We start from the raw sequence: 13302 nt of genomic DNA on the forward strand, positions 1-13302 counted from the left end.
ATGGCACGAGGTAAGTTGAAAAATCTGAATTTTCAGAACTTTTTTTTAAATTTCCAGCTCCTGACATCTGTTTCCTTATATGCCTCCTGGCAATTGGATCGATTGGAATTTTCGGACAAACTGGTAAATTTTGAATAAAAATTCTGTAAATAAAGAAAATAAGCAAGATCTTTTCAGCTCTTCCAGGCGCCAACAAGAGCGATGTGTTCCATGAAGGAGGAGATGTTTCAGGTAAGCATTAATACCTTCTTAATATCTTAAAAACCGCTAGAGGTTCAAAAAAGTTGTAAACTACAAAAATGTAGAACTTAAAATTTTACACGTTTTGTTAGTTGACCAATTTTTTGTAGATTTAATCCTAGTTAAGATATAGCAATTTGAAGTTAACTTTCTTTTCATGTTATATCTCAGGAACCAATTAAGCTACTGAAAAACGGTCAACTAACAAAATAAAGATCTTAAAATTTTACACATTTTGTTGGTTTACAACTTTTTGGTAGCTTTGTTCCCAGCGGAGATATAGCAAATTGAAGTGAGGACTAGTTAGAGACACTCGGTGCCACTTGTGAAAGAGGGAGACGCAGACAACGCAAGTGTCTGCTTTTCTCCGTTTCTCAAAACTTCAAAACGACGTTGCTATCTTCAAAATAGCTCGTTTTAATTTGTTTAATGTGTAGTTTGGAGGAAAAAACAAGAAAACTAAAAAATTAGCCAATTTTCAATAGCAGTACTAGTTTTTGAGATAATTCCCTTAGTTAATGTCGTCATTCTTGATTTTCTAGGTTGGGGATTACTCTCGAACAATTTGTATCGTTTTGAGCTTTGAAATGAGCCTAAACACGACTAATTTCGGAACACTTTCAATTCTGACTAGTGCGTTGCGGTCGCGTTGCAGTCGGTAGATCAAAACTCAACATTGTGCGAAACTAGTCGTGTTTGGGCTCATTTTGAAGCTCAAGACTTTAATAGTGTGAAAACAACACAGAAACAGGCAAAAAGTGGAAAATATTCAAGATTTTCATCGTTTCAAGTTTTCTGAAAAAATGTGTTCAGAAATTTGATTAGCCAGAGCTTTCTGATTTCGATTTTTGAGGTTTGAATTTACTTTCGTATGATTTATAACGCTGTGAGCTTTAAAATAAGCCCAAACACGACTAGTTTATGACCACTTTTAATTTTGACCATTGCGTTGCGGTCGCGTCGCGGTTGATAGATCAAAACTCAAAATTGAGCTAGACTAGTCGTGTTTTTGCTCAATTTGAAGCTCAAAACTTGGAAAAGATGAAAAACATATTGAAACTAGCGGGAACTAGCTGAAAATGTTGAACTTTCTGTATTTTTCCAGCAATCCCCAACGCCACGGCCATTGAAGCTCTCCAAAAATTCAAAGGAAACAGCACAATTGTCTCATTCTACAAGGCACTCCGAGAACTTTACCTAACAAATGGATTCGACAAACATGTCTTATTCAACGGTGTCATTTTGGGACAAACTATAATTCCAGATTTCCAATGGCTAGAATTAATTCGAGCACTTGAAAATTCGTTTGGAGACGTCAAAAATGGAGATGTGTATTTTAGAAGAATCGAAGGAATGATTGAGATGAACGAACCGGTTGCACTAATCCATGAACCTTGGCTAATCAAGCTCGTTTCAATGATTCTGGAACAATCTGAGAATTCAAAAAATGTGGCGTATTCCATCAGAGATCTGGGTGTCTATCTGCAAGATAACGGCTATCCAAGAGTTGGTTATGCAAATGGAACATTTCTTCGAAAAGCGATCAATGATTGGACATCTCTGGAGCTCTCTAATGAGCCATACCAAGCTAATTGGACAGAGCCCCTCCTTATTCTTCACCACACTATTGGCCCTGAAAATTTCAACCTGATTGGAGATATTCTTGAAGCTCAACCATGGAAAACCAAATCTGGAATGTGCCTCAAGGATGAAAAGTACTTCAAACTCTACAAGAATCGTCTAAACGCTGCGATTTCCAATGCCGATATCGGATTCAAATTGCTCAGCGGAATCCAAAATGCATTTGAGAATGCCACAGCTGCCGCGAAAGAGGACACTTTGTTAAATCGTCTGGTCCATGCGGACCTCAATGACTCACTTGATTTCCCTAAATCAGAAAAGAAAGATCGAAATTCGAGATCTAACGCTGAGAAGTCTGAAATCTGGTCGGCAATTAATAATGAGCAGGCAAAGGCTAAATTCATTGAAACAATGAAATCATCTGGAATCGAAGAACTGGAAAAGGCCAAAAATGCATTTATCGCTGGAGCGAGATTGATTAAGAATCTTGGAGGGTACGTTCTGAAATTGAAAACTCTGAATTCTGAAAATTGGAAATATTGAACTCTTTAAAGTTCTCAAATTCCAAATATTGTAGTTTTTTGTGGAGTAATGTAGTTTGGTTACTGTAGTTGTGATGTTATTTTTAGTTTGAGTTTGTCAAAAGAATGAGATTACTGTAACTAACAAAATGTACTATGATTACGGTTGCGGCATGGGATGACTGTAGTCGTTCGTTGTAGGATTATCTTTGGTTCATAGAAAATGGGTTACTGGACTTTGATTGGTTACTGTAGTATTTGTGGAGTATTGTAGTTGTGCATATAGGATTACTCTAGTGAATGTTATTGGATTATCTTTAGTTCATAGAATAGGACGTTTATGAGAAGTATTTGTATTGGTTACTGGGGCAGGGTTACTGTAGCAGCCAGAAACCTGGGATTACTGTATTCGTAGCAATGTAAGAATATTGTACGATCATGTGGATTACTGTAGTTTGGTTACTACAGTCGTGATAAGGTACTGTAGTTTGGATTGTTACGCCAAAAACTTGCAATTGTTGTATTCGTAGTACTGTAGGGCTGTTGATTACTGTAGTTTGGATTTGAAAACACAAAAGTTCTAAAAAGTTAATTTTCGAATTTTCAGATCAGTGGAGAATGCCGTAAAGAAATGTGAAGAAGTCGTAAAGCTGAATGGAGTGTTCCCTGAGACCTATGAAAGTCTGAATAGTGCAATTCAAGTTCTTCTGAAACTCAATGAGACTGGAAGCCCTCAAGGCAGACCCGGCTATTAATACCTCTTCGATATGTATTTCGAAGGAAACAGCCTAGGAAACATTCAACTATTCCGTTCTTCAAGATTCCACAGTCGTGAACTTATGCTCAAACTTTTTGACACTATCCAAAAATCAGTGGCCGAAGAATTGCTCCCAATCATTCAATATATTGTCAATCGACAAACGCCATTGAGCAAATTCCGGACAGATGTTGAGAGACTTAATGATGATCACTTTTTTATGAATAATCTCAGATTGTATTTTGGTGGTTTTGCCAAATCCCTACCCAGAGGACTGCAGATTCGAGAGGTCCTTCGGAACATAAATGGTCTGTGTAGATTTGACGAAGACTTAATGGATTACGCAAAATCGATTAACGCAATTCTGAAGACCAACAACATCGACAACATGATTCAGCTAACCAAGCTGTCTAGAGACGGATTATGGTTGGATGTTTATGATTCGCTGGAGCACGTTTACATCATGTCAGTGGGGCCACTAGATACATTTAAAGGCCTGGAATCAATGATTGGAACAACTGGAAGCTATAAAGAAGTCTTTCTGGCAATGCAAACGATTTTAGAGTTTCCCGAAACTTCTAAATACACATGCAAATTCGTCGAACAATTCTTCAATGGGTTAGAAGACGTCACCTCGGTTGTGGAGGCTTTTGGAGTGAACACTGACGAAATTCGACGACAAAACAAGGATGTTACCTTTGTGAATGCTCTGATTCAATTGCTCAAAGCTTCTGGATCCCGCCAAGCTCTCGGTGATATGATAGCATTCCATGGGGCCTACACAACCAATCCAAACGCAACGATATCGGCTTTGCATATTGCGGATATGCTGGTGTATTTCGGATCGACTGGATGGAATTAGAGGTAGGGCTTTTTAAGATTTTGTAGTTTTTGAGAAATCTGAAAAATAAAAAAATTAAGATTCTAAGATATTGATGGTTTTCGATAATTTTTTTTGACAAATCTGTAAATTGAAAACTGAAAGTTCAGAAATTCAGAATTCACTAAAAAAAAGGAAATTTTAAGCTTAAGTTCCACTCACTGTTGTTGGAAATCCATTGAATTTTCAAAAAATCTTAAAATTCCAGAAAATTCTGAAAATGCGGGACGTTTGAAAAACTATGAATTTTTAGTTCCTTTGAGGTTCCGTCAAGGTATCCCANAGGTTCATTTAGGATTACTGCAGTTCCTTGAAAGTTTTATAGGATTACTGTAACTCAGAATACTTGTATTCAGCTGATATGAGATAGTTGAAGATGAATGAATTACTGTAGTTATAACACATTTAAATTTTATATCAAAAAGTGGCTGACTAGTAAAATGTTGCTGATATCCTGATAAACATTTTACTAATTAACCACTTTTTGATATCTTTCAAAAGAAGTGAAATATATAGGCTCAAAGTGGAGGGTCCGAGTGTCGTTCTATAGAGGTTTTACGGTAGTTGAAGATGAATGAATTACTGTAGTTATAACACATTTACATTTTATAGGATTACTGTAAACAAGCTTACTGTAGCTCCTTTACAATGCCATGTGGTTACTGTACATAGTTGAAAAAAGTTGGAAATTATAAAATGTTCAACTTTCTGAATTTCTGAATTAAAAAAAAAATTTTCATTTTCTGAACTCTGAGAGTTTGCTCTCCAGACACAAACCCCGAAATTTTCTATTTGAATATTAATTTTTCGAAAAAATTGAATATTTATTCTTTTTTTTCATCCCGAATAAGAAAACCGTCTGGAAAAATTGATCCTTTTGATTTTAGAATTTTCGAATTTTCGAATTTTCTAGAAAATTTTTTTCGAAATTCTGATTTTTGATGGTCCAAAAAGTAATTTTTGTTTTCTAAAAAACAAATTCATTTTCTCGAAATTTCCATTTTCCGCCCACCCCATGGGATCCCATGTGACAAAATAAAAATCTCAGCTTCTTCTTCTTCTTTTTTGTTTTTCCTCGTTTAATCAGAAGACGTGCATGACTTCATATACCTAAAAACAAAAATTTTGTTTTTTGTATTTCCCTTTTTTTTCTTCTTCCCATTCCCCTAAAAACTATAATATTTTGTATCGTTTTCAGAGATTCGCAAGCCACACATGTTGATGAACGTCTTCTTCTTCCTCTCAATTTTCTTTTTTTTCATTTTTCTAATAAATCTTTTTCATTTCAACTCAAAAAAAAAAGCAAAGATGTTCTCGGGCGGACGCGAACCTGCGACCTTCCGCGTGGTGAGCAGCCACCCTGCCGGATGCGCCACATGGCCAATTCAGCTTATAGGTGCAAAAGGCGTAGAGAAGGGTGCAGCAGCGCCCACCAAATGAGGGAGCGATGGCAGGGCAAAAAATTTTTCCAAAAAAATTTCCAAATGTTCAAAAATCACAAAATTCAAAAAAGTTCAAGGAAACGGAACCCAACCCCATAAATTCATTTTCCTTTGAATTCAAAAATGGGAAGAAAGTTCAAAAAACCAGTTTGTTTGCCCATTATTTCTTTGATAATGGTGGGAAATTGTTGAAGCGGCTCATAAATTTCAACAAATAATTGCTCATTTTTTGAAAGTTTGTTTTCCGGGTCATGGGAAACGGAGAGCCTTTAAAAGCGAAAATTTTGATTTCTTGAAAACCACAGAATTTTAGAATTTTAGAATTTTAGAATTTTAGAATTTTAGAATTTTCTGGAATTTTAGGATTTCAGAATTTTCTGGAATTTTAGAATTTTATAATTTTCTGGAATTTTAGAATTTTCTGGAATTTTAGAATTTTCTGGAATTTTAGAATTTTAGAATTTTCTGGAATTTTAGAATTTTAGAATTTTCTCAAATTTTATAATTTTCTCGAATTTTAGAATTTTCTGGAATTTTAGAATTTTCTGGAACTTTAGAATTTTAGAACTTTCTCGAATTTTAGAAATTTAGAATTTTAGAATTTTAGAATTTTCTCGAATTTTAGAATTTTAGAATTTTCTCGAATTTTAGAATTTTAGAATTTTCTCGAATTTTAGAATTTTAGAATTTTCTCGAATTTTAGAATTTTCTGGAATTTTAGAATTTTAGAATTTTCTGGAATTTTATAATTTTCTCGAATTTTAGAATTTTCTGGAATTTTAGAATTTTCTGGAACTTTAGAATTTTAGAACTTTCTCGAATTTTAGAAATTTAGAATTTTCTGGAATTTTAGAATTTTCTCGAATTTTAGAATTTTAGAATTTTCTCGAATTTTAGAATTTTAGAATTTTCTCGAATTTTAGAATTTTAGAATTTTCTCGAATTTTAGAATTTTCTGGAATTTTGGAATTTTAGAATTTTCTGGAATTTTAGGATTTTATAATTTTCTGGAATTTTAGAATTTTATAATTTTCTGGAATTTTAGAATTTTAGAATTTTCTGGAATTTTAGGATTTTATAATTTTCTGGAATTTTAGAATTTTATAATTTTCTGGAATTTTAGAATTTCAGAGTTTTCTGGAATTTTTGAATTTTCTGGAATTTTAGAATTTTCTGGAATTTTAGGATTTTATAATTTTCTGGAATTTTAGAATTTTAGAATTTTCTGGAATTTAAGAATTTTGTAATTTTAGAATTTTAGAACTTTTTTTGGCATGGTCTAGCTTTCCATTCAATGGCCTAACTTTCTAAATCATGGCCTAACTTCCCTCGATGGCTCAACTTTCTTCGTTTCGTGGCCTAGCTGCTCAAATCTCAATCTTTGAACTTAAAGTTTCTCTAAACTCCGCCCCTCTCAAAAATTCTCTTCTTGATGTGCTCTTCTTGATGTCCCGCCGAGACTGCCAATTTATTGATCCACTTTTTATTCCACATGAATGGCTCCGCCCACTTTTTCTGTTCTTGATATACCTCATTATAACTGTTCTTTATGCATCCCTTTTCTCGGTTTTTAAGTTTTGGCCTAACTTGCCGGATGCAGCCTGCCGGATGCGCCACATGGCCAATTCAGCCTATAGGTGCAAAAGGCGTAGAGAAGGGTGCAGCAGCGCCCACCAAATGAGGGAACGATGACAGGGCAAAATTTTTTCCAAAAAAATTTCCAAATGTTCAAAAATCACAAAATTCAAAAAAGTTCAAAGAAACGGAACCCAACCCCATAAATTCATTTTCCTTTGAATTCAAAAATGGGAAGAAAGTTCAAAAAACCAGTTTGTTTGCCCATTATTTCTTTGATAATGGTGGGAAATTGTTGAAGCGGCTCATCTTTATGCATCCCTTTTCTCGGTTTTTAAGTTTTGGCCTAACTTTTCAATTTCTTATTTTCAAAACAAATCCTTTTCATTCCAATTCAAAAAAAGAAAAAAACAACAATGCTCCTGCGAAGGTACGAACCCACAGCCTTCTGCATGGTGGTCGGCCGCCTGCGCCACGGAGTCGACAGAGCGTAAAAAATTCAGATGAATAATTGATCATTGAAGAGTGCCTAATGAGCCGCTGTCTAGAAAAACTCTTTTCATTTCTTTTTTCCCCCGTTCCACTGAAGTATTATAAGGATAGAATTTTTGAATTGAACTCTTTTTTTTCTGAGACACCCTTTTTTTTTGTACGCCTACGGAGATGTGGAGTATAAAAGACTTATTTCATATCTTCAGAATAACTTGTGTTGAAGACGACGACGTCGACGCATTCTGAGAGATTCTGAGCGAAGAAATATGCGAGGTGAGTCAAAGAGGGTTACTGTAGTTTCTTTAAGATTGTATAAGAGCTCACTATCGGAACGCTGTAGTTTCTAAAAAGCAATACGATTACTGTAGTTTCATTTAGATTAAGTTCCTTCAATGTTCCTTGAAGTTCGCTCTAGCTTCCTTTAGGATTAATGTAGCTTAGATTGTAAAACACAAGAGAAGGGATTACTGTAGTTCGATCAAGATTCTAAAGAATTACTGTAGCCAGGATTAGTTTTCTTGAAAAGGGGTTACTGTAGTTTAGGATCGTCGTAGTAAACTGCTTTAAGATTGCTGTAAAGGAAGGGGTTACTGTAGTTGCTTTAAAATCCTCTAGGAGTACTGTAGTAAAGATTAGTGTAGTTTCTCCAAGATTAAGTTGCCTTAATGTTCCTTTAAGGATTATTCAAAGTTCATACAAGGTTCTTTCAAGATGACTGTAGATTTTTTAAAATACTCCAGAATTACTGTAGCCTAGCTTACTGTAGTTTTTTTGAAGATCAAGTTTTTTAAAGGTCCCTTTAAGGTACCTTTAGGATTACTGTAGGCCCCATTACTGTAACAAGTTGCTATAATGTAAAAGAAGAGATTACTGTAGATGAAGGGATTACTGTAGTTCCTTTGGATACTATTAGGTTACTGTAGGTAGATGAACAATTGGAAATTACAATTTCTGAATTTTTGATTTTCTGAATTTCAACAAAACACAAAAATTCAGAAATTTCAAAAAAAAAAAGAATATAAATAGTTTCTTCAAAATGCTCTAGGATTACTGTAGCTCAGATCACTGTAGTTCCTTTAAAAGGATTACTGTAACTTTTGCAGTCCTCCTAATCTTCCTTCTCATCGGCTTGGCCGCTGCTGTACCCGGAAAACGTTCCAAATCTCGACGAGACACCACTACTCTGGCATCGCTTCATTCGCGTAGTAAGTTTTTGGGATTACTGTACTTTTTTTTTCTTTTTTTCTGAGTTTTTTTTTTCGTTTTCTGGCTCCCATAATAATTATGCTGTCTAGAGCTGTTTGTCTGAAATGAAATTATCTCAAAATGCCAACAGAAAAATGTCATGAGAAGTTTCTCAATGACCCAGACAAAGTTTGTGTCTGAAATTCTGAAATTTGAGGTTCAAATTTTTTTGATTTTGCTCACACCACCTGTGACGTCACTGACCACTGCGCGCTGGCGCGCGGCGCCTCTTTCTTGTATGACAAGTGGTGTAAATCTTCAAGTGTGCGTTGTAGCGCAAAGGTTGTGAGCGCGGCTGGCGTTCTACTCTTTTGGGGGACCACATAGGTTCGACCCCCGGTGCAGGTATTTCGCTTTTGCTGCTTGTTTTCTGCTTCCGTCACAATTGACACCAAAGAACTGAGTAATTTTTATAGTGTTGTTCCATTAGTATCCCATTGTGATGTCGTTTTGATACATTTCTATAGACCTCATTGAAGTCTAGAACTACATGGCGGTCTTAATGGTCTCTAAAAATTATTTCTGGAAAAAAATATAGAAAAAAAGCCACCGGTGTTTTTTTGCTGTTTTTTTTTGACACAAATTGAGATCATTTCTTTGGGTTTCGAGGGAAAAAAATAAGAAAACAATATTATAATAATATGGAATTTATTTTGTATAGAAAAAAAAGAGAATTGTATAGTTTTTGGAAGGAGGATAAGCGAAAATACAAATTGAAAAAAAATGGAAGAGGAAGCATTAGAGATTACGGTAAGAAACTGGGACAAATCTAGATAAGAAGTGAATCGGATTACTGTACTCAGAACATGTTGATAATTAAGATAATCAATTAATTGAAGGAATTTCAGATACATGATAGATTTTCAAAAAATAATTCCATAACTCAAAAGTTTAGAAATCTCACAAAATTTCCGAAAAATTCTAAAAAATAAAAATTTGCTAAACTCGGAGTTTTTTGAAAATTCTGTTTTGAAAATTTTACAACTTTTCGAAATCTTCGGATATTGCAAAACTTTAAAAATTTTTGAAAATCATGATTTTTTGGATTTTTATTCGAAATTTCGACATTTTTTCCAATTTTTTGAATATTTAAACTTTTTTTCGTACCTTTTGAAATTCCAAGAAATTCGGAATTTTTTGAAATTATTTGTTTGAAATTTCAGAGTTTCTAGGATTTTTCGGGAAAACTCAAAATTTAGAAATTTGTAAAACTTGGAATTTTTTGAAAATTTGCAAAATTCAGATTTTTTAGAATTCTTGATTTTCTATTTTTTGAAAATTTCGAAAAGTTGAAAAAGAAATTTTTTTAAATATAAAAAGTCCACAATTGCAAAACCTTTTATGAAAAAAAAAACCTTTCATCTACCAAAATACCCGGTCCAAAAAGCCACGGCCCCTTTTACTTATTTTTCAAATTCTCCATTTTTCTTTGTTTCAGAACTCTACCTAAACCCCCTCTACGCCGAATTCGACGAACCATCCAAAACCACCATTGACAACTTGTATCGCCTAAAAGGTCTCCGCGTTTTGGAATTCTATCAAGCCCTCAACGAATTGTACCTAACTGGAGGATTCGAGAAATCTGGAACCATCAACAAGATCATTCTGTCCCAACCTGAAATCCCCAATGACACCTTCCACCTGCTGATCCGAACCCTAAGACGTACACGAGACGAGTTAAAGGAGGGTGATGCATCGTTGGAAGAGCTGAACACTCAATTGGAGGGAACAACAGACTCAGAATTGACTCAAAAACTTCTGAAAGCTGTCAAGCTTGCCGTCAGAAATGCCACACAAACCACAGATGCCGAAGAGACCTCCTGGCTCCAAAAAATCTCAAAAATCGACTTAAACTCTGTTGAAGACCTGAAGGCCCTGAATGAAGGAAACGGAGAGGACGCTAAGCTCCTCGCTGATCTTCTGGAGCAGCTAAAAGCCAAATTGGATTCTGGAGACTTCAAAAAGATCAGCAGTGCCACTCAGAACGCTTTCTACACTGGCGTCGGGGGTGTCGATGATGTGAGAGCTACTGTAGTGGGCGGAGCCCGATTGATTTACAATATGGGACTAGACAATGGAAAGGAACAATGTGTCAAGCTCAAAAATGCCGTTTCAACTGATATCAAGTTTTATAAACGGCTAGATTGGGCGATGGAGATTGTAAAGAAGCTGAATCGATCGGATGAGGAAACTGGAAGACCCGGATACTCGTACATCTTTGAATCCTTCTTCGATGACGTGGCTCCTGAAGGCCAACTCATCTTTTCGCCCTCTAAAATGTTGAAGATTCGAACAATGCTCCCATTTTTAAAGGATTTGGAAAGTGTGGAAGACTTGGAATTGCTCATGAAGATGCTCCGAAGCGTTACAAGGGATAAATATCGAATTCGAGAGCATAAAAAGTTATTCGACAGTCTTCAGGATGACGATAAGGTGCTGGAAATTTTAAATGAGAAATTTGAACTCAACCTTGAAGATAATGTCACTGCAATTCTCTATAGAAACATTCTAGAGACTATTGCCGGTATTTCAGTGGATTCTGCCTATTTCCATCGCTATGTAAAATCTGTAAAATCGATAATGGATACCCAAGACCCCAAGAAGATCCTAAACAATATAATAAGCGGCAGCGAATTGAGCAGAGATTCCAAATGGAGAGACATCTTCCAATCAATCAGTGCTGCATTTGAAATTGATAAACAAGCCCAACCCGAAGTGATTGCTCCATTTAAAGAGCTTAATTCTACAGTATCCGGTTCCTATCAAGAAGTTTTTCTGGCAATGAAAATGTTGTTGGAAGGAAGTGAGAGTTCGGAACAAATCGAAGCTAAATGCCAATTTACTGATCAATTCTTCACTGGCCTCAAACAACGGGATACTGTAATCGATGCCATTGGAATTCAAGTGGACAAAATTCACGATTGGACCGACTCCACAAAATATATTGACGCGTTGGTGGAGGTTCTCAAAGCTGCCGACAGCTTCAAAAATCTCAATCGTCTTCTGGATTTCCACGCAAAATACACTACGGTTGATCAGAAGCCAATGGAGTCGATGGATTTGATTGATAACTTTATCATCTATTTGGAACAGAGCAGCCGTTGGAATCGCAAGGTTTGTGGATTAATGTAGTTGTTTTGTGGAATAATGTAGTTTGGTTACTGTATTTGTGATGTGGTTGTATCACTGTAGTCGTTAAGGTCAAAATCGTGAGATTACTGTAGTTGTGTACTTTCATTTTGTCCCCTGAAATGGTAATATAAAGATTACTGTAGTACTGTAATTTAACTAAGCATGAAGCAGTTTTTAGTGGAGTACGTTAGTTTGGTTACTGTAGTTGTGACGTGATGGTAGATGGTTCACATTAAAGTCGAAAGCATGGATTACTGTAATGGATGCTGTAGTGTTATCTTTGGTTCATAGCATAGGATGGATTACTACTGTTTTTTGGTTACTGTGGTTTTTGTGGAGTTCTGTAGTTTTTTTTACTGTAATTGTGATGTGATACTGTAGTGAAATTACTGCAGTCTTTTTGTGGAGTACTGTGGTTGTATTGGTTACGGTAGTTTGACTTCTGTAGCCGTGGTGAGGTAGAGTAATAATTACAGTGTAATTGGATTACTGTAGTTTTCTATTGAGTTTTCTAAAGTGTTGGTTACTGTAGTTTGATTACTGTAGTCGCTGCAATCAAAAGCATGGTATTTCTGTAACCGTAGTATCCGCAGTTCTTATCATTTCTTATCGGCGCATGAAATAATTGTTGTGACTAATTAGTGACTAATTAAATATCAATTAACTTTTCCAGAATTTTCTTCATATAAATTTCGAAGAATTCAATATGTGGGAGGAGGAAGAATAATCCTATTGGGGTTCAATTTTTTAAAAGTTTCGGTAATTACTTATTTTTTAATGAGTAAAACCAGGTTAGATAATTAGGGGTAATTAGGAGTTTTATTGTAAAATTAAATTTAAAAAATTTATTTTCAGAGAGTATTAAACTAATCGGGGGAACATTAAATAGGCATAATCAAAAAATGTGGAAAAAAATTTTTTTTTGAAAAAGTCGAAATTTTATTTTCAGAGAACCCATCGTTCTGGCTGATTTCATTGCATTCTTCTCAATATTTTTCGAAAAATATAAATATTTTTTCTGAATTAAATGATATTTTTCTGTATTCTAATACACAATTATTTGGACCTTTTTTACATTTATAAAGCATTTTATTTGGAATTTTTTTAAACATGAAAATATGAGGAATTTTCAGAGCTTCAGAATTTTCAAATGCTCAAAAATTTTGCAACTTTTGAGCCCAAACTAAAAAACTGAAAAGTGTTGCTGATTGAAAGTTTGCAGATTACAGAAACAAGATACACACTCTAGAAATCACAAAAAATGAATATCAGTTCCACCGAATTTAGAATAGAATTTTTCATTTTATTAGAATTTTCAAAAAAAAAAGCTCTAACGAAAACTTCTACAGTAATCTAGTCTCTGCATTTTTGCATTTTGGTAGATCAGAATTTTCAAAAAACCCAGATTTCCAGATTTTCCGAAATTAAGAATTTTTA

General features: G+C 34.8%; 2 protein-coding genes across 2 annotated transcripts; both read left to right on the plus strand.

Moving 5' to 3' along the window:
• CBG17493 lies at nucleotides 1-3961 on the plus strand (the record flags this gene model as incomplete). Its single annotated transcript, XM_045243558.1, has 6 exons — nucleotides 1-10; nucleotides 58-123; nucleotides 178-231; nucleotides 1346-2315; nucleotides 2950-3080; nucleotides 3216-3961. 6 exons carry the CDS (start codon nucleotides 1-3, stop codon nucleotides 3959-3961), a joined length of 1977 nt encoding a protein of 658 aa, XP_045096207.1.
• A 3793-nt stretch (nucleotides 3962-7754) lies between these two features.
• Nucleotides 7755-12592, plus strand: CBG17492 (the record flags this gene model as incomplete). The annotated part of the gene is made up of 4 exons (XM_002641064.2): nucleotides 7755-7761; nucleotides 8592-8693; nucleotides 10172-11847; nucleotides 12539-12592. The coding sequence occupies 4 exons, from the start codon at nucleotides 7755-7757 to the stop codon at nucleotides 12590-12592; spliced, it is 1839 nt and encodes a 612-aa protein (XP_002641110.2).
• Between the last annotated feature and the right edge of the window lie 710 nt (nucleotides 12593-13302).

This window comes from Caenorhabditis briggsae, assembly GCF_000004555.2.
Source record: "Caenorhabditis briggsae complete genome, chrIII, whole genome shotgun sequence".
NCBI classification, from domain to species: Eukaryota; Metazoa; Nematoda; class Chromadorea; order Rhabditida; family Rhabditidae; genus Caenorhabditis; species Caenorhabditis briggsae.